The 27,610-nt window shown below is 41.8% G+C and overlaps 2 protein-coding genes across 9 annotated transcripts; one reads left to right on the top strand and one right to left on the bottom strand.

The window, feature by feature from the left end:
- On the bottom strand, nucleotides 1-27,482 carry SIAH1 (siah E3 ubiquitin protein ligase 1). Of its 8 annotated transcripts, none has more exons than XM_060397917.1 (3): nucleotides 23,990-26,606; nucleotides 6,286-21,613; nucleotides 1-1,987 (listed from the first exon to the last, which is right to left on the bottom strand). In XM_060397917.1, the coding sequence occupies exons 2-3, from the start codon at nucleotides 6,332-6,334 to the stop codon at nucleotides 1,137-1,139; spliced, it is 900 nt and encodes a 299-aa protein (XP_060253900.1). In that variant the 5' UTR covers nucleotides 6,335-21,613; nucleotides 23,990-26,606; the 3' UTR covers nucleotides 1-1,136. The 8 variants fall into 8 exon arrangements, with proteins under 8 accessions (XP_060253900.1, XP_060253901.1, XP_012045120.1 ...); XM_060397918.1 differs by adding an exon at nucleotides 2,956-3,015 and having other exon boundaries at nucleotides 6,286-26,606; XM_012189730.4 differs by lacking the exons at nucleotides 6,286-21,613; nucleotides 23,990-26,606 and adding exons at nucleotides 2,956-3,015; nucleotides 4,468-4,538.
- LOC114117844 (collagen alpha-1(I) chain-like) lies at nucleotides 26,723-27,610 on the top strand. Its single transcript, XM_027977610.1, has one exon. It carries the CDS (start codon nucleotides 26,723-26,725, stop codon nucleotides 27,608-27,610), a length of 888 nt encoding a protein of 295 aa, XP_027833411.1.

The raw sequence follows: 27,610 nt of genomic DNA on the forward strand, positions 1-27,610 counted from the left end.
TTTTTAATTTGCCAGATATTCTTTTAATGAGAATTATAAAAGACCAAAAACATTTTTTTGCAAACTGCTTTTTAAACAAATGATTTGCTTTTAATTACAAATACTGTGTGAGACGATGCCTTCTTTTGCAAAACCAATAAACACAAGAACAAATTTTAAACATATGTGATTTGTCCAAGATATGTGGGGGGAACGGAGAGCCTGATTTTTTTTTTCCCCAGTATTAAAAAAAAAAAATCAGTACTCCCTAACCTTACAAAGAATAAGTCTGAAGGTATGACTCAACTGGAGAAGAGAGGGAGACCATTTTAGAGCTGCTTTAACTAGTTTGATAATTCTTCTGATGTTATCTTTCCTGCTTTAACTAGTTTCTGACAATTCTTCTGATGTTCCTTTCTGAAACTCGTATCTTCACAAAACAGTTGAATTTAAAATATTTCTAATGAACTGATTAATGGGGGAAAAGAAAATATGTATCGAACACATGTATAAATTTTACCATCAACAATTATGCATATCAAAAAGACACTAACTTTAAAAGGTACAAAAAAAAAAGTGAGGAAAAACCTGAATTACAGAAAAGAAAGTCAAATTTATTTAATGAAAAACTATAATTAATAAAAATTAGCAAATACACACAGAAAAAAAATATACACACACAGCAGCACTATGTATTGACTCACATAGGGGAAAAGCAGTGGTCCAAGACCACTCAACATGGCTTGTCAGTTGAAGGAAAAAAAAATCCAAACATACTCACACGCGCACACACACACGCACAGGCACACAAAAAAACAAGAACCCAGTATTTTTCAACGGTACACTCAATCTACAACAAACACAAATTCAGAATTATGTTACAATGCTTCCTTTCTTAATACAAAAGATGCCCATCTTGGGTGTATATATATATATATTTATTTTTCAGTGGTTTACTGTTGACTTATTTTTAAATATATTAGTGTTATTACATGCAACTGTTTCCTGTATTTAACAGCCTTTCCTTTTATTTACCTTCATGTGTCTAGCTTCCACCTACCACAAGTTTTTGGTTGGTAGGCAGACAGGTGCCTTATTCTCTGTGAAATCAAATGCAATGGTTTTAAACACTGGCCAGAAAATGTCTGATTGCCATTTCAACACATGGAAATAGTTACATTGATGCCTAAATTGCCATTTTCTGCAAAGAGCTGTGCAATGCTGGTGTCAAAGACTAGGCAGTCACTATTCATAATGGCTGTTGCAATTCCCTCATGAATAGACCGAGGAGTGGCTTCCCAAGTCAATCGCCGCCTATGACCATTTAGCTCAAGTCGATAAGCAAAATTTTCAGCTTGCTTGCGTGTTCCTATCAGCTGTACAATTGCAAAGAATTGCTGGTGACCATCATATTTTTCCTGTTTCTCCAAGACCAACATGAAGTGAAAGCCAAAACAGGACTGCATCATCACCCAGTCAACAGCACCAGGAAGATTAATGTCTGTAGCAAGGAAAACTATGTCCTCTCCCTGCAGGGTTGTGATGGACTTATGCTGATGCATCAGATGCGGCATGACAGCATCCAGAGAGCCTTGCCATTTACAGGAAGCACCAGGGCACGGACAGGAATAAGGCCTAAACTCACAGAGCTCTTCGTGGTCTGCTTTTTCTGTGTGTGGCAGAGTTATTTCACATCCAGAAGAGGCGTATTTACAAGGGAAAAGTACTGAATTGGCCACTTTCTCCATAGCCAAGTTGCGAATGGATCCCAACGGGCCCCGGCAAGTTGGACAACATGTGAGCTTTGGGCGACAGTTGCTGCAAACCAGATGGCCACTCTGGCACTGGAGAATAGGTGGCAGCACATAGTCGAAGCAGACCGGACACTCAAAGAGGCTCGCCAGGTCATTGTTGGAGGCAGTTGTGCCCGTCAGGGCAGGCACCCTCTGGGACGGCGCACACTTTGAGGTTCCGGTAGGTAATGCTGTTGCAGTCTGACGGCTCATTTCTGTAATAAAAAACACAAATAAAAGTATAAGGAGGCAGGAGAAAATTAATTACAACTATAACATGTTTTATATAAATAACATTTACTTGCCTAAAATACTTAAGTTTAGTGTAAAATTTGCTGTAAGCAAAATAAAGGAAAACAAACAGGGTTTAAAACAACACAGATTACACGAAATATGTGCACTGTGCACTGGACAAAATCTGTTCTCACAATGTTCCAGAGCACATTCCCTTTTTCTAAAAAATGTTTAAAAACTCATCCTTGAATGGACTACATGGAATAAACGCTAGAACAGAAACCTGGATCCTAAACCACTAAGGAACACTGTATAAACAGTTTAAGTTCAATGAAATCAGTTCTGACTGGAATTTCCCCTGCCTGTGTTCAACTGCCCTGCTCATTCTATTTCTTCCCCATTCTTAAGTCAGCTGTTGACAGCCTCAGTGAGTTATACATGATCCAAAGGATCACCAGGGTACTGGCTTCTGATTACTCTTTCTAAGGGTGAATATTATCTGCTAAAGAGATCTATCTGGGGAAGGGAAGGTCTCCTGCCATCCCATCATCCATCTCCATGGAATGTTAACCCCAGCTAGATCTTCATCTTATTTCCTACCCATCTGTGGCCCCCTTCAAAAGTGAGGAAGCATATAGGAGAAATAGAGGACCACCCTCTAAAAGGTATGAGTCTGGTATTCAGAACTAAATCATTCTGCTCTACTTCCGCTCTACAATATAAATCTGGTATAATTTGCAAAGAGGAAGGAAAGTCAGGAAAAGATAAAGAATAAACAGTATCAGAAAGACACAACATTAGGGGTGAGGGACAGAGTCAACAGGTAAAGAATTCCTTATATTCTATTATAGAGTTCACCAGAGTTGCTGAAGCATTCATCAGCACAGTACTAAACATTATTTAAGAAATAAATGCCATCTGGAAAAAATGATCAACAACGTTAACTAACCTGTCAAGCTGAATTAAAGATAAAACAAGCGCCTTTTCCCAGGATGTAGTGCACTGCTTTCTTGGGGATGACAAAAAATCAGTCCATTAATGTCCTAAGAGTATATACTCAATAACCACAAGCCATATCTCTACAAAATCAAAATTTAACAACTCCTAAAAGTTAATGTTTCCTTAATTATAATTGTTATTCTGTTAGAATTCAACGTTGAAAAACTAATGCTGGTTATCAATGAGACCACATAAATGCAATTTGGATTCTATTACTCATAGACAGGGCATCCCAGGTGGCTCGGTGGTAAAGAAGCCACCAGCCAAGGCAGAAGACACAGTACCGATCCCTGGGTCGGAAAGGTCCCCTGGAGGAGGAAATCGCAACTCACTCCAGTATTCTCACCTGGGAAATTCCCATCGACCAAGGAGCCTGGTGGGCTACAGTCCACGGAGTCACAAAGAGTCAGACCCCAGGTACTGATCGACTGAGCACAAGCACACACTCGCAGATTACTCAAGGACAGACACCTTAAATGGGGGTTGAGAGTGAACCCTCTCCCCCAGGAAACCCCAAAATAGGTCAATTCCACTGTCACTAAAGGAATATTCTAGAGTTCACGGGGAAACAAAAGTATCACAAGGATTCTATCATAACATGGCTCATCGCATAGATTTAAGACAACAGGAATCAACTCTCATCACTGAAGCCCTGTATAACCAGTGTTCAGCCCAACAAAAACACTATAAAGGAACTTTCATGAAATCCAGTTTACCTCTGAGATTTTTTCTGCATATGATGATCCATGCATTTTATTTTAGGTCACTAGTAAAACAATGGCTTAGCATTGCTGAAGTGTCCCGTATGTATGCTTATTTCATGGTCCATTTTATGCGGCTCATTTAAGAGAGCAACATAGTAACTGGGAAGTAATTCCCTGGGCACAAAATCTAAGCTGATTCCTTTCAAATCACTAAACCAAAACCAGCTGGTCACTAAACTCAGTTTGTATTCAACATAATATAACTACTAAGCAAGAAAAATATTACTGTTTAATTTTGTGACCTAGAAAAAGTTATACATTTATCAATAGTCCAGATTCACATTATAATATACATCATTATTTTCCCAAACATACAAAGCACAACTTAAAATTACTATTCAAAGTGTGAAAACAAGCAAAATATGGCTTCAATTTCTGGTGAATTTAAGTATTACAGGACAGTAGCTGCTAAAACTTCCCAAAGTTCGGCAGGCGGAACTCAGTCCATCTTACACAGAAAAGTAATCCACACACAGCACAGCAGCCGTGCAGTAGGAACCAAGGACTTAAGTGTCTGGACAGCTCTGCAGCAGTCATGACATAACCCGAAGTTTGGTTTAAACTGAGAAAAGCACAGCTGATCAAAAGAAATCACTGCCTGCTCAATTTTGTTGCAGCAATTCCCTGGTCCGTTTCAGAGGCTCAAAACAACTTTCCCGTTCCACAGTTTAAGCAACACAGTCTCTTAATAGCAGTACCTTTTCTCTTCCTTGTCCCAGATGCTGGTAAACAAGTGAGCAAGATGCCTCTCCAGGAGTACAGAAAAGGTAAGGGAGACTTCCCGGTCATAAGTCAGAGAGCTCATAGCCTTTCCCCCAGAAGCAAAGACAACTTGCAACGGAGGGCTCTCCTGGATATCTTCTGTTACTAAACATGTCCCGGGTCTAGTTTTCAAAAGAAGGCACATGCCCTACTCCATACACTCCATTCACTCCTCAGAAGCACTGGCTACTGAAGAAGAGAACTGATGCCCCCTCCTGTTCCAAGAGGAGTCGACCACACCTCCCCAGGAGCTGAAATTTGCCTGCGTCTCCAAAAATGGGAGCCATTGCTGAGCTGTCCTCTGCTGGGCCCTAAACCTTCGTCTGTCTCGGAAGTCTGTCTTCCCCAAATTCATCGGCTAGGCTCCTGCCAGCTCGGTGAAGAACAGGGCAGAAGGGTGCGTAGAGGCCACTGGTCGACTACGTGCGCTCTCGGTGCCAGCTCAAGCTACTACTGCAGGATCCGGCCCGCAGGAGGGAAGCCTGCGCCAACGCAGTGCCAGGGGGCCGCAGGCTCTCTCTGCACAGGGCGGCGGCTGCCGCGGATGGCGAGAGGCGGGGCGGCGTGCGGGGGCGGGGCTTAAGGCTCCGCCCCACTCCGTCTGGGGCAGCTCCCAAGCGGCTCCTGGGCAAGGAGCGTGCAACTCCCACCCAGGCACCCAGCCGAGTAAAACCCGGCGTAAAACCCCCCCGATCCTCACTCCCCGGCGATACTGCGCAAGCCATCAGCTTACTAGAAGGCTGAACTCCATTTCTGTAGGCCCAAACAGTCGGATATGGGCAATTTTGCATGGTTTCAACCCAAAGGTCTACACAGAATATATGGGAAATACGCGACCAGACAAGCATCTCTGCACTATATTCTGCCAGTTAACCCTGCGGACGCTAGATTTTTACAAAGTAAAAGCATTCTCCGTACTTCGTTCAATAACTATTTGACGGGCGTTAACTACCTTATCTCCACAACTGTAACTCGCTTCTCCATTTTTACCACCATCTGCACCTTAAACTCCTTCTCCCTTCGAGATTTTGTAGTGAGAGTACTAAGCACACATAACCATATTAAACTCCTGCTTTAACCCTCAAATTTAGATTTTATTCTCTTCCCACTCTAGGAAAACCATCTTAAACGGCCTCATTAAACAGAGTAGCTTGTTTTGTTTTTAAATAAGCATTACCCTTGCCCCAGTAAAGTCCAGGGCCTCCAATCTGCATTGCGTCAGCTCAGGCATTCAGAGGTTTAACCTGTCATTACATCATGCTTAGTGCAGCCTTTAAAGGCACCAAGACCTGGTGTGAGTGTGAACCCTGTGCTCTAAATTGGCCATTTTTAGCATAAAATTTTAACTCTTGATCACTTCCCCACCCTATTAGTAGTGTGTTCAATCACCTCAATGTCATTTTGGTATTAGGCTACAGAAAACATCATTAGGAACAGAAATATAACTGAAAAGTCTGTTCACTGAAAAATATAAATTACAATAATCTATGTTTTAATTTTCTAATACATATTCATTCTAAATAGGTCTCAGGTTTCTAGACCAGGAGACTCCAAATGTTTTAGAGCAGAAAAACTTCAGACAGATTTAGGACAGAGTCCAAATTTGTAAAAACAAGTAAAAGGGATGACATTTCTCAAGCAAAAAAATGTTTTCCCAGACTTCCAAAGAACCTATACAAAAAGAACCTATATACAAAGAACCCATACCCAGATCCTTACAGCACCATCTAAAAATCATTAATCTGTGGACAAACCTCTGAGTAAGTGAGCCAGGACAGTAACAATGGAAGTGTCTGGAGTCATCTGCACTCGAATTCAAACTCAGCCTTCACCACCTGGCTCAGCTGTAAAACTGGGACAGTATTTCTAGCCTTGCATGGCTTTTGTCTGGATTAAGGAAGATGGGTAAGTTATATATATCATAGGTGGCACAAATTCCAAAATATGTAAGTGCTCACTTACACAGTTCCAAAAGTTAACTTTAACTTGTCTGACCTAAAGTCATCAGTTAGAGACCTAGAACTTGTGGGTTCCAGATGTATACTCTACAAGATGCCTTTAGCTTTAATAAGGTTATCAAACATGTCTACCAAAGAGCAACTACCGTTTTAACTAATTTTTAGCACAATATAGTAGAATTTCTCGACTAGGTAGAACATTTATTTAAACTGGTTTTATGAGATAAATTTTTACAAAAACTACATTACACTAAGACAAGCCCACAGAATCCAAAGCTGGCAAAATTCCAAAATTTATCAAGAGTCCACTATTACTTACCCTTTCTAAAATAAAGCTTACATTTCAGGCCCCGTTTGGTATAAAGTTTAAACAGACTTTAATTTAAATAAAAACATTTTAGAATCACCCTTTAATGTTGCGTTAGTAGCCTTAGTAACTTTAGAGCATTTAACCATTGCTATGCCACATTAACAAACTTACCACTGAAGTAAACAGATTCAAACTTTTAGTCTCAGTTTCATGTGGGAACGTTTTTTTCCTATTATAAATTATAAATAACTAATGAACAATTTCTTTGATTAATCGTAACCTTGTGCCTGGGCATTTTAATGAACACACAACAATGCTGTGCTTTTCATTTTCTTGCAGTTTACAAATGTTACCATGATGTGCAAATAATGACCCCCCTCAAAGATGCCCACCACAAAATTAAAACTATGGCAAGTCTCCTTAAAAATTCAACAGCTTAAAATGCTAAGTTAAAAATCAAACTTCATTATAGCACAATAATGCCAAGCGGGAAAAAAATAAGCAATCTATTTTTAGTTTCCAGAACTGTACCTTACTAATGGTAATTTTAAAAAATTGTACATAGTATTTTCCTAAAAGCTCTTTTCCTGAAGATAATTCAGAAAACGTTATAGCTACAAAATAAGATTTACATATCCAATAAAGTAATGATCTGAAGTGGGGGAAGTCCAGGACAAAAGACCTGATAGAAGATGTAAAAGCCTCAGCCTGAACAAAGGTGATGACAGCAAACAGAGAGGAAAATGCAAGCCATAACTTACATGTATGAAGCATATTTGTTTTCTACTCCCTAAATCACTGTATTTGAGGCTTCTATACTTAGTAAAAAACAACAACAACAACAACAAAATACTTAACCAGAACCCATTAGGCACTATGCTAAATACCAAACTATGGTAAGAGATGAAATGCAAAGTAGAAATGAGATGCCTGTGAGATATCTAAGAGACGGAACTCTTAAGCTCTGCTAATGGGAAGGCAAAATAAGTTATCACCATATCCTCGTCATTGCAGAAAGTCCCACTGGACAGCATGATTCTATATCCTAATTTTACTTCACTATTTTCCTCATTATTTTTATTTCACAGTGAATCTAACCTCAAAATGAAATTAACCTCAAAAATGAAACCATAAACATCTCCCAAAACAAGGCAGGTCAAACCTCAATCTTAACAATCTGAAGCTCTTGCATAAATTGCACAAGCTCAGAATTTCAGTCATACCATTTACCCCTAAGAATTACATAAATCCTGCTGTCTTCTGATAAGTAACTACAGAGATCAAAAATCTAACCTCACTTTTATTCTTGTTCCTCTGCAAATAACTTTCCTACCCTAACAGGTGGCTTCTAGGACTCTTATCTTTGGAAGAAATTTTCATCAGAACGTCTAGATATATGTCATCAGCACAAGCCAACAGCAAGTATTTTCCATCTCAAGGCAAATCTTTCACCTTTGTGGACCTTTCCTCTAATTGTTCTTTTTTAACTCTTACCATTACTCAGTTCTTTTCTTCACGTAATGCTGATAATGACTCTCCTGAATCTATCTTCGAAAGTCTTAATATATTTTTTCTCATTATTCCGATCCTTGCTTTGTACTGCATTCCAAGAGAACAAGTTCTAATTCATAAATTTGGTTTTGCTAAGGTTACCGATCTCCAGATATGCTAAAGCATTTAATTATATAGATACCCTCAACCTCCAACAAGGGAGCAGAGTATGATGGGAAGAACAGCTGCTTCCGTTTCCTTTCCCTGAAGTTGGAATGGCCACATAAATTCAGATTGCACTGCTCTTGTACTTCCTTAACCTCTCTATTAAAGTTTCCATGTTTAATTTTCATGTCCCTCATTGAAGCGTCACTGTTGGTTAGTGGTTTTGTTCTCACTGCTATAACCTAAGTAGTTCCAGGGTCAGTGAACTAAATAAATAAGGAGGCAGAGAAGGGACTTTTCTTCCATTCTCACTAAAACAGATCCCCCAGACGTTCATTAACAAGCATATGTAGGTACCAGGTATTGTCCTCAATGAGCTTCCAAGGTAAGCATTTATCTCCTATGTTACAGAAAAGAAAATGGATTTCAAAATAAATTTCAGATCACAGAGCTAGTTTTTTTTTTTTTAAAGGGAGTTGAAGAGCTATGTGACTAAGGAAGACTTAGAAGGGGTGGTAAATGGCATCCTAGGCCAACAGACATTATAAAAAAATTTTAGACTTGGAAAAGATCTTAACTCTCATTTTCAGAAGAGAAAAATAACACAGAACTTGCTAAATGTCATATAAAGTAGGTCAATGTTCTAATCTGGTCAATGTTATAATTTCCTAGATCCTTGTAAAGCAAATATTCTTTGGACATTTTCTAATTCAACTTGAAAAATTAACCTTTTCTGAATTTAAGTTCAGTAAGATTCAACCATCTTTTGCTTTCCCTCCCAAAGCAAGAAGGATCCCTAATGTAGCCAGGAAAGAGTAAATAAAAAAAGATGGGAGATGGGCAAGAGTCAGCACCCTAGAGGGGCCTTTCCTAAAGGCCAGGTCACTCTTCTTACTGTCTTCATATTACCTCTTGCCATATGAAATTCACTTGCTAAATACTTTCTTACTACTTACTGTCTGTCTTCTGTCCTTTTTCCTCTCCTCCTCAATACCAGCTTTTTGCTGAGAACAGCAATTTTCAAACATTTTTGGTTTCAGGAACCCTTTGTACCAGTGATTGGCAAACTACAGCTGCAGGCCACTTGCCTGTTTTTGTAAGTAGTTTTACTGGAATATAGTTAAGCACATTCACTTACATCCAGGACTGTTTCCAAGGGTGGAGATGAAAAGGCCCTATGTATGACTCCTAAGGTTTTCCCTGGTGGCTTAGTCGGTAAAGAGTCTGCCTGCAATGTGGGAGACCCAGGTTCAATCCCTGGGTCAGGAAGATCCCCTGGAGAAAGAAATGGCAACCCACGCCAGTATTCTTGCCTGGAAAAATCCCTTGGACAGAGGAGCCTGGCGGGCTACTCTTTTCGGTCACAAAGAGTCCTTGAGGTCACTAAGAGACAGGATTGAGCGACTAACACTTTGCACTTTCATGACTCCTAAAGCCCTTTAAGCCTATCTGGCCATATAAGAAAACATTTGTCTTTACTGTTTTAAAGTTTTTAAAAATTGAGGATCCCAAAAGAGCATTTTGTCAATGTGGTTTATATGTATTAATTTTTACAATATTAGAAAGTCAAGTCAAGAACTTTAAATATATGTTAAAATTACCATCACATTTTTTATATAACATGTAAAAATCTACATGTTAAATGTTTATGAAAAATATCTTCCATAATAGGGAGAAGAGCATCTATGTTTTATGTTTTTTGCAAATCTTTTAAATATGATACAGTAAGAAAAACAAAAGTTGGATATTTAATATCTGCTCAGTTGCAATGCAGGAGACCCTGGTTTGATTCTTGGGTCGGGAAGATCCTCTGGAGAAGGGATAGGCTACCCACTCCAGTGCTCTTGGGCTTCCCATGAGGCTCAGCTGGTAAAGAATCCACCTGCAATGCAGGAGACCTGGGTTCAATCCCTGGGTTGGGAAGATCCCTGGAGAAGGGAAAAGCTACCCACTCTAGTATTCTGGCCTGGAGAATTCCATGGACTGTAAAGTCCGTGGGGTCACAAACACTCGGACACCACCGAGCAACTTTCACTTTCACTTTAAGCAATTACTCTGTGAAGATACCATATGTCATGAAGTCTCTGGGAACCTCATTTTCCCTTCATGTCTCATTATTATGAAAAACAGCTTTGACACTCGAAGGGTCTTAAGAACTCCCAGCTTCCCTGACCATTAACTTCTCGTTCGGAAGCTCTGCAGAATATAAGCTTCATCAGAACAGACTTTGTTTATTGTGCTCTCTCTTCTATCTCCAGCACCTAGGACAGTACCCAGTCCAGACCAGGTACTCAAATATTTCTGAACGAACAAACAAAATAAGTACAACAGTGTGAAGGATTAGCATGTGTATAAACAGAGCTCACTCATCCCTGATGACTCCTCGGTAAAATCTATCTGTTGCTTGATATAACCTTAAAGAGATTCACAACTGTGAATCTCAATTCACAATTGAGACTTACAATTTACTTTAAATAACCATATTTTACAACAACACCATGCTTATCTTTGACAAAGGAGCAAAAGGCAACAACACAATGAAGGAAAGAGAAGACTTCAACAAACGGTGTTGGAACAGCTGGGTATCCACAGGCAAAACAAAAGAAATCTAGACACAAATCTAACACCTTTCACAAATTAACTCGAATCACAGGCCCAGTAAAACATAAAACTATAAAAATCCTAGAAGATAACACAGGAGAAAATATGGAAGACCTTGGGTTTGGCAATGACTTTTCAGAAAAATCAAAGGCATGAACCCAGAAAGATTCATCAGCTGGACTTAAAAGCAAAAATGTCTGCTCTGCGATATGATCAAGAGAATGAGAGGACAAACCACAGACCGGGAGAAAATGTTTGCAAAAGACATATCTGATAAAGGACTGTCATCCAAAATATTGCACAGAACTCAACAAGAAAATGAATACGCCAATTAAATGGCATGCCACAACCACTGAAGCCCCTGGGCCTAGAGCCCAAGCTCCGCAATGAAAGAAACCACCGCAGTGAGAAGCCCATGCAAAGACTAGCCACCACTTGGCCCAACTAGACAAAGCCCGCACAAAGCAATGAAAACCCAGCACAGCCAAAAGTGAATTAAAAGGGAAAAAAGTGGGCAAAAGACTGTAACAGACACCTCATCAGATACACGGATAGCAAAGAAGCATATAAAAGGTGCTCCACATCATTTGTCATCAGGGAAATGCAAATTAAAACACAAATAAAATACTACCACACACCTCTTAGAATGGCAAAATCCAGGACACTGATAACACCAAATGCTGATGGGCAGGTGGAGCAACATTCATTGCTGGTGGGAATGCAAAATTGGACAGCCACTTGGAAGGCAGTTTAGCAGTTTATTCAAAACTACAATATACCGTAAGATTCAGCAATCACGATCTCCAAAATTTACCCAAAGTAGCTGACAACTTATGTCCACACAAAAAACCTGCACATAGATGTTTATAGCAGCTTTATTCATAATTCCCAAGATGCGGCAGCAACTAAGATGTCTTTCTATAGTGAACAGATAAACTGTGGTACATTCATACAATGGAATATAATTCAGAAATTTTAGAAAATGAGCTATCAAGCCACAAAAAGATATGAAGGAACCCTAAATATGTACTGTTAAGTGAAAAAAGCCAACCTGAAAAGGCTACATGTTGTATGATTCCAACTATATGACATGCTGGAAAAGGCAAAGGTATGGAGGCAGTAAAAAAATCAGTATTTGCCAGAGACTGGGTGAGAGGGGGTGATAGGCGGATCACAAAGGATTTTGAGGGCAGTGAAATGATCCTGTATGCTATAGCTGTGGCTACATTTGTCAAAACTCATATAGCACTAAGTTGTTTCTTTAGCCACTAAGTCGTGTCCAACTCTTTTGTGACTCCAAGAACTAGACAGACCACCAGGCTCCTCTGTCCATGGGATTTCCAAGGCAAGAATACTGGAGTGGGTTGCCGTTTCCTCCTCCAGGGGATCTTCCCAACCCAGGGCCTGCACTCGAGTTTCCTGCACTGCCAGGTGGATTCTTTGCCATTGAGTCATAAGGGAAGCCCACAGCACTAAGAGTGAACTATTAATAATGGGCTTTGCGTCAAACTAGACACCACATGTCGCGAGGAAGACCCGCACGCTGCCATGAAGACCAAAGATCTCACATGCTGCAACTAAGACCCAGCACAGCCAGATAAATTTTTAAAAATATTGAAAAAACAAACACAGACTTTGGGACATTAACTAACATCAAGCATATGGAAACATTTGGTATATTACTAACAACACTTGCGACAAATCACCAAATTAAAAAGACCCAGATTACCCAAGATTTCACTGAAAACTGTTGTTTCCACCTATTGTATTCATTTTCATAACCTCAGCCTGGGACCCTGTCTGAAATGTGATAAAGACAACAAAGTCTGCTATGATAGAAACTTCCAACTGACCACCTACCAACCTGTAAAGCATCATGTCAGGAGCTTCATACAGTCTATACTAATAAAGGCTGTATCTCCATTTTGCAGATGAGCAAACTGAAGATCAGAAAAATTAAGTAGTAATAAGAACAGAGCCAGACTGTCTGCTTTGTCCCTGAATCTTATTTTCTTTCAAATAACCCCAAGAAAAGTATGTATAATCTTCTCACTTTTACACAGAATATTACAACTTCACATCCAACTAATCTTCAATATTCATAAAAACTGACCAAAAAAAAAAAAAATCCCTAAATTCTTTAAATTACACCTGTATTCATAGCAAGTAGTTGTTTTTGAATTTTTTGTATTAAAGTGGAATAACCTAACAGTCATTAAGCCATTAGACATTAAATCAAACCAAAGAATCAAGAAGAGAAGAGAAAAAGAAAAAAAAAAGAAGCAGGGTACTTCTCTGGCAGTCCAGTGGTTAAGACTCCCAGCTTCCACCAGAAGATCTCAGGCCAGACCCTGGTCAGGAAACTAAGACTGAACTAAGATTCCACATGCTGCACAGCAAGAATAAAAGAAGCAGGAAGAGATTAAATAGGCTCTCAACCTTTTTAAGTCACACCACATATCACTAAAGAGAATTCTGGGGAACTCACTTGAAATTATTGAAACCATACCAGTCATAATTACACACAATCACTTCCACAATATCACCAAGACTCACAGTGTCTAGATAAAAGCAGCCAAACGCTCATCATTTAGTTACGTAAGTTTGAATACAACTGTTCACTAATCTGATTGGGCTTTATATTCTCTCAGGATGTAAAACTGTCACACATTCCAGTAGATCTTTGTTCTTTTGCTCCATCTTGATGTTAAACTATGTTTTCAAAATTCTTCCCTGTATCTTGTACCCAGTTTTACACTTTAACATACAACCCATCCACCTTCGCTTTCTTCTTGACAAGTAATGGCAGGTAAATAAACAGAGAACAAAAATTTGAAAGCAGATCAACACTGGCAGTAACCTACAAAGCGTTGGTGATACTAAGCTAAACAGAAAAGAACACACAGCTTGAGAGATGAAGAAATTAAATGAGATAAAAAGTCACACTGAAGAGTTTTAATACATTATATGATGGACAGTTCTTTACTACCTTTATAGAACATGGAATATATACGGGAAAAGGCCATATTAAGAAATTCATGGAGCCTTATTCAAACTAAATTACACTCCTTTGAAGTACTTAAAGCAGCTTTCCTGATGGCTCAGATGGTAAGAATCCGCTGCAATGTGGGACACCTGGGTTTGAGCCCTAGGTCAGGAAGATCCCCTGGAGAAGAGAATGGCTACCCCCTCCAGTATTCTTTCCTGGAGACAAGGAGGGACAGAGGAGCCCAGCGAGCTACAGTCCATGGGGTCACAGAAGCATCACATCTCAAACTCTAGCCAAATCATTTTAGATACTTTGAATAAGGATATAACACATGAATCAACTTAGACTCTAAATTTCATCAAACTAAGATTCCATTCTCTGGGCAGGTACCACATTTCTCTACAAAAACTTTTCTGTTTTATTCTCTTGGGTTTAGTTATTTTAAAAACAGCATTAGCACAGTCTCAATCACCTGAATCCACCTGTTAGTCATGTAACTGAATGCTCCTGTCCACAGTTATGGTCACACTGGTCACAAGGTGCTACTAACAGTACTCTAGTTACAGGAAGTTAAAGAGAAAAGTAGAGGGGGACCTAATACATAAGTGATGCATTTGGGTGAAGTGAAGCCCAGATGACGCCATGGTTTTCACCGAAGCACTAATACACTGGTAAGAAAACGCATCGTGTGGTGACCACACATGTGGGATAACTTCGGTGTGCTCAACTCACGAAGAACCTACAGCGTAAGTCAATTCCATAAGTCATGTTGTTTCAAGGCTTCAATTTTGCAGGTAGTATTCGATACTTTAATAAATTAGTGTAATCTGAATTTACTGGCTTTGCAGTTTTGTTTGTATTTAATTTGCAAGTTTTGAACTGTCACCAACATCAGACAGAGCTGAGCAGATCCCTGGCTCCTGCTGTGTGAACTGTCATGGACTACACACTCCTGGTTTTCCTGCCTCACCAGCTATTCCTCAGTTTCCTTTATTGATTCCTGCTCTTCTCCCCAAACTCTTGATATTAGAAGTTGTCCATGGTCCACTTTTCTTCACTTTGGTCATCTCATTCACTCTGTGTTTTTAAAATTTCACTGATATTGTCATGGACCTCAACATTTTTATGTCCAGATTAGAAAACAAACAAAAAAAAACCCTCCCAGATTTGTCTTAAACTACGGATGTGTACACCCAGCTGTCTCCTAGACATTCCCACGGCTTGCGTGCATAGCCGCTCGGTCATGTCCAACTCTTTGCAACCGCACAGACTCTAGCCTGCCAGGCTCCTCAGTTCATGGGATTCTCCAGGCAAGAATACTGGAGTGGGTTGCCATTCCCTCCTGCAGGGGATCTTTCTAACCCAGGGACTGAACCTGGGTCTCCTGCATTCCAGGTGGATTCTTTACCATCTGAGCCACCAGGGAAGCTCCAGACATTTCTACAGGAGGGTGGTCAAAACTGAACTCCTTATCTTCTCCCAGAATACTCAACCAATAGCCTTCCTCTCACTTCATGGAAACTTCATCCTTCCAGACACTCATTTCAAAAGTCTGAAGTCATTCTTGATTCTTCCCTGCATATCACATGTGCAGCCACCAGGAAATCTCATACCTCTCTGAGAAATGAATCCAGAACCCAGCCACTCCTCGCCACCTCCACTACTGCTCTATATTATCTTGCAACTGGGTTACTGCGGTGCCTTCCACCCAGTCATCCTGCCTCCATCCTGTCTCCCGCCCCACCCACCGACTCAGAGCACAGCAATAAGAAAGAAATCTATTAAAATCTCCCATATCCACGTAAAAGATAAATCCTACAACAGTCTACAAGACCCTGCACAATGCTGACATGTCCCCACTACTGTCCGACTTCATTTCCCACCTCTTCCTTCCTCACTGGCTGACTGGCATCCTTGTTCCCTGAGCGTAGGTTGCTCCTTTGGGTCTCTGCCTTAAAATACTTTTCTCCGAGATATCCACAGGACTCTCACCTCCTAATCTTTGCTTGTATACCTCCGTCTCAGTGAGGGCTATGCAGTCTCCTCTATTTAAATAAAACAGTGACCACACTCTGCCCACTGACCCCTTCTCCTAATCCTTGCTCATTCACTGTTGTCAATCTTCGCCTCTCCTCCTCTTCCTTCCCCCTCCTCCATTTCTACTCTATTGTCCATAAAATGTACTACCATCTATCAGGCTATACAACTTACTTATTTGTTATGGTTGTTGGCAATATGGTTGCTGTTGTAACCCCTCCTCCACCACCTGGAAAATGGGAATTTGTCTGGTTCAATAATGTGTCCCAAACACTTCCACAGTGCCTGACACATAGTGTAGGCTCAATAAATATGTTAACTGAATAAATATATTAGAAAGCAGAAGAGCTTTGGACTTCTGAGCTGCTGCTGCTAAGTCGCTTCAGTCGTGTCCGACTCTGTGCAACCCCATAGACAGCAGCCCACCAGGCTCCTCCGTCCCTGGGATTCTCCAGGCAAGAACACTGGAGTGGGTTGCCATTTCCTTCTCCAATGCATGAAAGTGAAAAGTGAAAGTGAAGTTGCTCAGTCGTATCCGACTCTTAGCGACCCCATGGACTGCAGCCTACCAGGCTCCTCCATCCATGGGATTTTCCCGGCAAGAGTACTGGAGTGGGTTATCCAAAGCTAGATATAACAGAGCAATACTTGTTAAATAGAATCCACAAGAAAATGATTAAATACAGAGAAAACAGAGCAGAAAGGACAAGTATTAACTACAAGGAAAGTTATACAAATAGGTCCAAGAAAAAGTAACCATTTACTATATGGCTCAAATTGTAACTTTTACAGTCCTAATACTGCAAACACAAAATTACACTGTTACTAAATTAGGAGAGTATAGGAATGGTAAGGTCTGTACATGTGACAGGGGCAGGAAAGGCAGTTAGAAACACAACAGGAATAAGGCCTAAAACTGAAATCCTGAAGTAACAACATAAGCATGTAATCTAGAGACAATGAAGGTAAATAAAATATAATCACTTCAAAGAGGTTAAAGTAGTTGCCTCTGGAAAAAGACATCTGGAGAGGAATATGGCAGGCAGTTTTTCTTTAAAAAAAAAAAAATAAGCCTAGTGGAATATTTCGTTTTGGATTATTTTGCATGTGAAACTCTAGACTAAAAGAAGTTCAAAAACTTGATATGAATTGTCACAAACTGCATGCATTACTTAAGACATTACAAATATAAATTTGTTTTCAAAGATTTGATTCCAAGTATTGGCTAAGATCTGCAGAAACATACTTTCCCCACACTGTTGGAATGTCCACGATGAAGGTTTCTAAGAATATTTGGCAGTTTGTATACTCTCTGATCCAGTAGTTTTCTTTCGAGAGTCTATCTTATGACTTACACATTGGCAAAGGTGTATATATACGGACGCCTACAGCAACCCTATTTGTAAGAACAAATAAACTGAAAAGTGCTCTAGATGAAGAGAGTAACTAAATGATGATCCATGCAACAGAATAGTATGCTGCCCTTTTTTTCTTTTAAATAAACAGACTCATACCTACTAACATATAAGAATCAAATTGTTTAAACAGGTAGAGAGAAAAAAAGGCCACAGAATATACTACAATCCCATTTATGTTAGAAGAGATAAAAGAAATAGCTGTCTTTTTATATATGTACGCATGTACATACATACCATGTACTGGGACAGAAAACTAGAAGGGCATCCAAATTGCCAAATGTGGTTTAAAGACTTATGGTAAGCAATTAGAAAGGGGGGAAAGGAGGTCAAGTTCAGAATCAGAAATCACAAAGACTAGAGTTGGGACCACTGAACTACAAATACTTACACAAAATATCAAGATGGAAGAATATATGGACTACAGAGTATAAACACAAATTCCATCAGTTGGAATTACGCAGTTTAGGGAAGCCCCTCAAACACGTATAGTTACTGACAAGTAGTAATCATTTAAAGGGAAAGTATCTACAATGATTAAGTCAGAGCAAAGAAACTGACTTTAAAATGTCTATCTTAAAAGAATGTGTAACACACACAGACTAGAAACCACACCAAAATGTCCACAACGGTTACACGTCTCAATCACCACATTAGGAATAATCATGAGGAAGGTGGGGGTTGCGTTTCTATATGTATTTCTCAAATGCTGCATAAAACATATATGTTACTTTGGGGATTTAAATTTAGTGCCTATTTTGTGTCCCCACACTTTTCTGCTAACAAACTGCTAGTGATTTCACACAAACATTAAGAGATCAAGAGCTGATTTTGCCTACTGCTTTCTTTTTTCCTTAAAATGCCTCAAATAGATGAATACTTACTTATAGGGAAAAATTACTTTAAAAACAGCCTCTTCACATTTTTAAAACCCTACATATTTCAAATACATGTACATATATTTTAGTTTATATAAAAAAACTTAAACTTAGCACTTTAAAAGTTAATTCTAAAAGACAAAATTTATCTGATCACCTCTCCAAGCAAAATCAAAAGAATGTCTGTAGAAATTAACTCAGAAACTATCTGTATTAACAAAATATCCAAAGCTGTCCCCAACAAAGCTAAATCAGGGACCCTGACAAAACAAAAAAAAACGACAACTCAACTTTAGCTGAGCTCAAAACAGCTAAAAGGTAAAACACAAAGGCAGGAAAAAGCAAGTTTTTAACAATTAGATTATTTCATTTAGTCAAATCAAGAACTGAAGTACAAACGTTAGTGTACAACACACTTAATTTTGCTGTATCAACCATTACTAGGCTAAGCCTGTCAATTATGACAATAACAACAAGTACAATACTTCCTATAAAATTCAAGACTGGCATTAAATTCTTCTCATTTTCTAAGAAAATATTTCTCACTGGTAATACCAGCTTTATAAATATAGATTCATTCTCCAAAGATTTTTCCTCTGTTTCTTTTTCTACTCTCACATGCTCCCAACTCCCCTGCTTTTCAAAATAAGCAAAAACAAAAGCCACAAGTAAGTTCAACACGACTGGGCAACCTCAAACCTGAAAGATCTTTGCCAATATCATTTTGGTCACTGTGGGTCAAACCTGGAGAATAAACTGAACCCTAGTGAACTGTATTACCTGTTATCTTTTAGCCTAGAGTTCTGGAAGACTTACTGCCCCTCCCCACAAAAATAAAAATAAAAGTAATGGGATACATGGGAGCTGGTCACAATAGTGTGCAAAATGCGTTGTTGTATCCTTAAAATCTTGAGCACATTTCTATATGTAGTTATCCTATATGTCTTCAAAAAAGTTTACATTGAGGGGAAAAGAAGTAATACTCCAGGTATTCTACAATTTCCTGAGGACAGTAAGCATCTGGTGTCATAGCTGGTGACATATCACAGAATCTTCTCTCCCGGCCTCGGCTCAGCTTCTCACTCTCGACTATGCCTTCAACCAGCTGTAGTACGGTAGTCACTAACTATAAACACTCAACTGATGGCTTCACTCATACCTCCTTTAGAAAATACAACAGAAGCCATCAAATGCAGACTTGCCACTTCTTTCCCTCTTAGAATGGAAGAAGTGACCGAGGCCTTTGGGCAGTGTCCTCTCGCCCCCTCAGACTTCACACTTCTATTCCCCTCTCTCCTGCATTCAACTCTTTTTCTACTGGACCATTCCCTAACACCTGAACATACTCTAGTATCTCCCATCTGGCTTCTGTGATGTTCCTCTACCTCAATGGATCATTCTGGATGTCTCATAGATACCTTGAAATCCAACATATCAGAACTTCAAGTTTATTTGCTGTCCTTCTGTTTCTTGAGTTTTATTGTTATCTGCAAACCCCCTCCTGGTTCTTTCATTCCTGGTAAACAGCACTATGATTCACAGTTGCTCAAGCCAGAAACCACCTAATTCTTTCCTTCCCTCACCTCATATCTAATCCATCAGTAAGCCCTGTTAATTCTGTCCCCAAAATACATCTCGAATCCATCCACTTCTCTTCATATTCACAGCCACCACCACCTTAATCCAGGTCATAATCAACTACTGTGCTTTCTGATCTAAGTAAACATGTTAGTTGTGCAGCCATGTCCAACTCCTTGTGACGCCACGGACTGCAGCCCACCAGGCTCCTCTGTCCATGGGATTTCCCACGCAAGAATACTGGAGTGGGCTGCCACTTACTTCTCCAGGGGATCTTCCCGACCCAAGGATCGGACCCGGGTCTCTGGCAGAGCAGGCAGATTTCTTTACTGAGCCACCAGGGAAGCCTGATCAAAGAAATGGCCTATTCTCTTAAGAGTTAGGCATTTGTGCTCAGTCGTGTCCGACTCTTTGCGACCGCATGGACTGTAGGCTACTCTATCCATGGAATTTTCCAGGCAAGAATACTGGAGTGCGTTGCCATTTCCATCTCCAGAGAACCTTTCTGATCCAGGGATCTAACCCACCTCTCTTGCAGCTCCTGCATTGGCAGGCAGATTCTTTACCACCTGAGCCACCGGGGAAGCCCCCCAAAGAGCTAAAGCAGTCTTAAAAGAAGATTGTTACTCCTTTAATTAAAACCTTTTGATAGCTTCTCAGTACCCTTAAAATTCACATTCCTTACTTTGACTCTGCAGGATCTGATCCTTGCCCATCTCTCCCCCTCATCCATTTGATCTAGTGACGCTCTCTTTTCTCAGTTCCTGGAACAGTCCATGTTCATTTTTGCCTCAGGGTCTTTACTTCTGTTGCTCCTTCAACCTCATATTCTCCTTCTCTCCTTCAAAGAAGTCCTTATCCTTTTAACATAGCTTAAATAGCAACGCAGGGCTTCCCAGGTTGCTCAGTGGTAAAGAATCCGCCTGCCAATGCAGGAAACACGGATTCGATCCCTGGGTCAGAGAGATCCCCTGGAGAAGGAAATGGCAACCCACTCCACTATTCTTGCCTGCGGAATCCCACGGACAGAGGAGCCGGGTGGACTACAACCCATGGGGTCGCAAGAGCTGGACACAACTTAGCAACTAAACAGCCAATATCACCATTTCTCACAGCAAGACTCCCTCCCACCATTACTCTTTCCTCCTTTATAGTATGTATCACAATTTGTAATTCTGCTTTCTTCCCTTACCAGAATGTAAGTAGTAATAGAAAAATTAGGTAACTTATTCAACAACTAATTTTTTTAATTATTTAAGTACTTTCTATGTTAAGTAATGTGTTTTTAAATGCAACAGTAAGCACTGTCCCTGCTCCTGCAGAGCTTAAGGTCACAAACAGCCAGTAACAGATGCTAGACACACACCCAGATCTGGCCCTTAACCACTTGGCTATACCGCCTCTAGCCGCAGGACACTGGCTCAAGGGGCAGCAATATGCTTAGTAGATGCTCACTTGCTAATGGAAACTAAGGCTTGGAGAGTTAAGTCATCTGTCCCAAGGAGCACAGACAGATTACCTAAGGAATTAAGTACAGTCGTGAAAAAAGACACAGATACATTTAAGTATGGAGAATGTTCAAGAAGCAAAAAAGAATCCAGTTTAATCAGGCATGGCAAAGAAGAAATGCTGGAGGATAAGGCTGCTGCTGCTGCTGCTGCTGCTGCTGCTGCTGCTAAGTCACTTCAGTCGTGTCCGACTCTGTGCGACCCCAGAGATGGCAGCCCACCAGGCTCCCCTGTCCCTGGGATTCTCCAGGCAAGAACACTGGAGTGGGTTGCCATTTCCTTTTCCAATGCATGAAAGTGAAAAGTGAAAGTGAAGTCGCTCAGTCGTGTCCAACTCTTAGCGACCCCATGGACTGCAGCCTACCAGGCTCCCCCGTCCATGGGATTTTCCAGGCAAGAGTATTGGAGTGGGGTGCCACTGCCTTCTCCGGGAGGATAAGGCTAGAAGGGCATAAAATAAAACAGTGTGAAGGTATTAGCCATTCAATAAATATCTACTGAGCACCAACTACATGCCAGCAACAGTAATAAACTCTAGACAGGGGTGATCAAGGCAAAGTCCTCATAGAGACTGCAGTTTGTATCTGTGAAGGCAAAGTAGAAGAGAAAAATTACAGTTTAGAGGAATATATCTTGTAGTAGGGTCAGGCAGAAAGTGCTATGGGAACACGGAGAGATGACATCCAATTCAAGGTGGGGCATCCAGGAAGAGCACATCAGTTAAGTGATGTCCAAGCTGAGATTACAGAGCTTAGTTGGAAGAGAATGTGTGGTGTGCATAAGCCCTTGCAAGTATGTAGTTGAAAGTGGCAGGAAAGTAACAAAAGCTAGCTTCAGTTGGAACTGTCGACTTACTGTCTATATAATGTCAAGGGAACTTGGGACTTTAAACTGAAGGCTTTAAGTTACCCATGTTAGAAAGCTCCCTCAAATGGCAGAAGAAAAGCTGAAGGGAGGAGGCAGAGACCAAAAGCAAATAGATATTTAGAAAGTAGAAGAGGACTGAATGCACATGTGAAAACGAGGGAGAGAAGCAACGCCAGATCTCTGGCAATAACCAGAGAGCAGAAAAATCAGGGCTGTGTAGCTAACTGACGGAGAAGGTGATGGCACCCCACTCCAGCACTCCTGCCTGGAGAGTCCCATGGATGGAGGAGCCTGGTGGGCTGCAGTCCATGGGGTCGCTAAGAGTCGGACACGACTGAGCAACTTCACTTTCACTTTTCACTTTCATGCACTGGAGAAGGAAATGGCAACCCACTCCAGTGTTCTTGCCTGGAGAATCCCAGGGACAGGGGAGCCTGGTGGGCTGCCGTCTATGGGGTCGCACAGAGTCGGACACGACTGAAGTGACTTAGCAGCAGCAGCAGCAGCACGACTAACTGACACAGAAGATGAGAGCCTTGGACGGTTGGAAACAAAGGTTTTAGTTTAGGATACATAAATTGGGAGCACCTTGGTATGTGAAAGTGGAAAATGACATGCAGGGAAAGACACGGTTAAAGGAATGAGAAGATAAACCACAGATTGGGAGAAAACGTTTGCAGAAGACATATCTGATAAAGGACTGTTAACCAAAATAAAGCCCAACTCTTAAAACTCAACAAGAAAATGAACATGTCAATTAAAAAAATGGGTAAAAGACCTTAACAGACACCTCATCAGATATACAGATGGTAAAGGAGCATACGAAAAGGTGCTCCACATCATTTGTCATCAGGGAGACACAAATTTAAAACAAAAATAAGATACTACCACACACCTTTTAGAATGGCAAAATCCAGGACACTGAAAACACCAAATGCTAGCAGGCACTTGGTTCAACAGGAACTCTCATTCATTGCTGGTGGGAATGCAAAATGGTACAGCCACTTGAAAGGCAGTCTGGCAGTTTACTACAAAACTAAACAGGGACTTCCCTAGTGTTCCAGTGGCTAAAATGCCGAGCTCCCAATGCAGGGGTCCTGAGTTCGATCCCTGGTCAGAGAATTAGATCCCACAGGCTGCAACTAAGAGTTCCCAGGCTGTGACTAAAAAGATCCCACGTGGTGCAATTAAGACCCAGCATAGACAAAGAAAGAAAGAAACTAAACATATTCTTACCATATCCAGCAAATCATGCTCCCTGGTATTTATCTACCCAAAGGAGTTTAAAATTTATGTCCATACAAAAACCTGCACACAGATGTTGACAGCAGTTTTATTTATAATTCCTAAGACATGGCAGCAAATAAGATGTCTTCTGGTAGGTGAGTAGATAAATAAACTGGTACACTCAGACAATGGAATAATACTCAGCGCTAAAAAAGAACCAAGCTATCAAGCTACAAAAAGACATGAAGGAAATTTAAATGCACATGACTAGCAGTCATGCGCTGGAGAAGGAAATGGCAACCCACTCCAGTGTTCTTGCCTGGAGAATCCCAGGGACAGGGGAGCCTGGTGGGCTGCCATCTCTGGGGTCGCAGAGAGTCGGACACGACTGAAGCGACTTAGCAGCAACAGTAGCAGCAATGCGAAAGAGGTACATGCTGTATGATCCCAATTATGTGACACTCTGTAAAGGACAAAACTCCGGACACACTGAGAAGATCAGTGCTTGCCAGAGGTTAAGCAAGAGGGAGGGATGAAGAGGTAGACCACATAGGATTTTTAGAGCAGTGAAACTACTTCTGTGTGATCCTATTAACGGTGGATACATATCATCTGTCAAAACTTGTAAAACATAACACCAAGAGTGAACCATAATGTAAACCATAGCCTTTCAGTGATAAGGTGTAGGTACATCAACTGTAACAAATGTATCACTGTAGTGGAAGATGGTGATAATGGAGGAAGTTATGCATGAGTAGGGCAGAGTATATGGGAAATCTCTGAACTTTCTGTTCAGTTCTTCTGTGAACCTAAAACTGTTCTAAAAAGAAGTCATTAAAAAAAAAAAAAAAAACCTATGAGCAAGAGAATACATGGGTCTAGGTTTCACAAGCAAAGAAATCTGAGTGTCATAAGAATATATTAATAGAAATAGTAGGTCAGGAAACAAATCTGTACTGAGTGTCAGCCACTGAGGATATAGGAATAAAAGATCACAATCCCTGCCCTTTTGCAGTAGAAACTCTAGTAACACTAGCCATGGAAAACCAAATGACTCAAAATGCATTAGAAAAATCTTTCTTAAAGAAACCATTAAGGATTTTTTTAGAGAGGAAAAGTTTATACCTAGGTTTTTCTTTAGGGGTGGGTAGGAAGTCTGAGGTTTTCATATATTGATTTTGTTTGTAGTAAGGTCTAGAGCAAAAATAACCAAAACTTAAAACATTTTATAAGACGTATAGGGACATTTCATAATTATAACTGAAGTCTGTAAAACAGATCTGAGCCACGAAAAACTTCAATCTCTAAAAACAAAGCAAATCAATTCCTTCAAAATACAAAGTTGTTGCTCTGCAAATTTACTGAACTTTGTTTACCCTCCTTATGTAAGACCTGTTTTCTAAACACTGTATATGCTGGAAATAAAATCCTATTCTCCATATTACGTCACTGTTGCCATAGTTAGATGTTTCCTTTGTAACGTCAATTAATCGTAGCCTAACATTCTTTTAAATTATAGATATTAAAGTATATTGTTCTACAATTTTGTAAAAATTTCCCAAAGCTTAGAACACATTACACTAAATTGAATTAAATTTCTGAATTTGTAGCTTGTAGTAATATTTATCCTGAAAAGTTCCTCATCTATCATTTAAATTGTACTTCAGCTTAAAATATTATTAAATGTTCAATTACGCGGCAGTGTCAAGAGGGGTCATGCAAAGTAATTCTATAACAGAGTTAAAGAAACTATTTTGGCAAAGCCAACTTCAGGGTTGCAACTAATTATTCCAGATCACAAATGTCTGTTGTATATTTTAATTCCCAGAACAAAAAATTACATAATTTGTACAGTCCATTTGAGGTCAAAATCTACTTGTCATGAACTTCTAACAGCTAACCAAAATCCTCTCCGCCACAATTTAAGCCAGTATCTCCCAAAACAAAATTACCAGACCATTACATTTATCACCACACTACTCTCTGCTCTTCAGTAATGTCCAAACGAGATGGTGACACCATAGACAAGTAACACTCAGAAACTCACTGTTTCACTTTTCTAAGTCAAGACCTCAAAAACAAACTGACCCATGAATTTGATTAAATTCTAGATCACACAAGATTTACCCAGATGTCTTACTAAAGAAATTTTCCAACGCCATCATCTTCAAAAGCCTGGACATTTATCATCTAAACCTCTTGTTTTCATTTTTACGAACTAACAAAATGCACTAAAAGAAAACCTATGCAGTTCCAACATATCCAACATGCCAAAATAATCTCATAAATCTAGTTATTAACAACAGCCTTGGCAGCAAACATTTACTGAGCACTTATCATGGGCCTGCCACTGCTCTAAGCCTTAAGCCCTTCACCTACTATCTCATCAATTCTCCCAACAATCCTACGAGGTAGGTACTGTTATTACCCCTATTTTGCAACTAAAGAAAAAGAGGCACAGAGAGGTGAAGTATCTTGCCCAAGGTCACAAACCGGTGGGGCAGGACTGGAACCAAAGCAGGTAGTCTGACTTCAGAGTCCGCGCTCCCAACGTTCAACTGCTGCAAGAGTTAACAATTTACCCTTGACAGCCCCTTATCAAGAAATGGTAAATGTTCAACCGCTAAAAACGGGCAGTCCGATCCCTGCCCTATATCCGTGCTCACGGCTTCTACGACTTTGACAAATCGGCTGCACCATCTGATTTTCCGAACACACAAACTGGACTTCTCTGGATGTCAGAGCAAATTCTCAATCTTTCCAGGAACGGGAAAAGAAAAACCTACGCAACACTGTGGCCCAGATTATCCACATTCCTAAATAATAAATCTGGGAGCGTCCAGAAAGGCCCCCAAACTACCCGACAAACGAAGCCTAGGAAAACCAACGTTTACAATAAAAAGCTGGAGCTTCCCTGGCAAATCGTTCACGCGATCTCCTCTCTAACGACATAAACAAGGGAGGAGGCTGCATTCTTCCCACCGCACAATGAAAGCGCAGGCCGGAGCGGGAAAGAACGCAGCGCAATCGGGGACGACAGCTCCCGGGGTCGGGGGCAGGCAGGGGAGGCCAAGGACGGCTGAGTCGCCCCGTCCTGCCCCCGGGCCGGTGCGGGGAGGGGCCGGAGGGAAGGGCCGGCCACTGCCCGCACTCAGCTGACCTCCGCCATGTTGGCCGCAAACCCCGGGACCCTTCACAACAAAGGCCGGCACCCGGGCGCCGGGAGCGCCGGGCGCCTCCCCCGGCCAGGCCCGCCTCCCAGGCGCGCGGGGGCCGGGCCGGTCGGCGAGGAGGCCCTTCCCCGCCCTCGCCCGGCCGCGAGGGGCCGACCCCCGGCGCGGGCCTGCCGGGCCCCGGGAGCCGGGGGCGGGGGCGAGCCGGCTCGCCTCCGCGGGCAGGGCCGGGCAGGGGAGGGGAGGGGCGGGGGGCGGCGCTCGGCCGGGCGGCCGGGCTCGGGCCGAGACAAAGGCGCCCAGGTCTGGGGGCTGCCCGCACCCCCTCCCGGGCGGCGCGACCCGGCCCGGCCGACCTTCCCGCCCGCCGCCATGACCGGGCCTGGGAGTCCTCCTCCCGCGGAGCCCCTCGCGGCCGGCTCCTCCCTCCAGGCCGGGCCCCACTTACCTGTGGGCGGAGAGCGCGCCTCGGACCCCGGTCCTGGCTCAAACGCGCTCTGTCGCCGCCGTCAACCCCCGCCACCGCGGGCAGCGCCACCGCCTCCTCCTCGTGCCAACACCGACGGGACACTCTGGGCCGCCGCTGCCGCTCGAGAGTGCGCCCCGCAACGGCCGCCCCGGCTCCCCCCTGGCCGCCGCCGCCGCCGCCGTTTCGCGCGTCCTCGAGCCCGCCGCGCGCTCCCGCTAAATACCACACACTGCGGCGGCCGCCATGAGGAGGCGCGGCCCCGCGCGCCGGCGGCCCGGAGGGGGCGGGGCTTCCACGGGCGCGCAGGCGCAGAGGCGCTCGCGCGGCCGGCGGCGACTTTCGCGGGTCGAGGTGCTGGGTTTCGAGGGTGGCGGTTGGCGGCCGGGTTCTGCGGGCACAGTTGCTATGACTGA

The sequence above is a fragment of the Ovis aries genome, chromosome 14, assembly GCF_016772045.2.
Source record: "Ovis aries strain OAR_USU_Benz2616 breed Rambouillet chromosome 14, ARS-UI_Ramb_v3.0, whole genome shotgun sequence".
Taxonomy (NCBI): domain Eukaryota; kingdom Metazoa; phylum Chordata; class Mammalia; order Artiodactyla; family Bovidae; genus Ovis; species Ovis aries.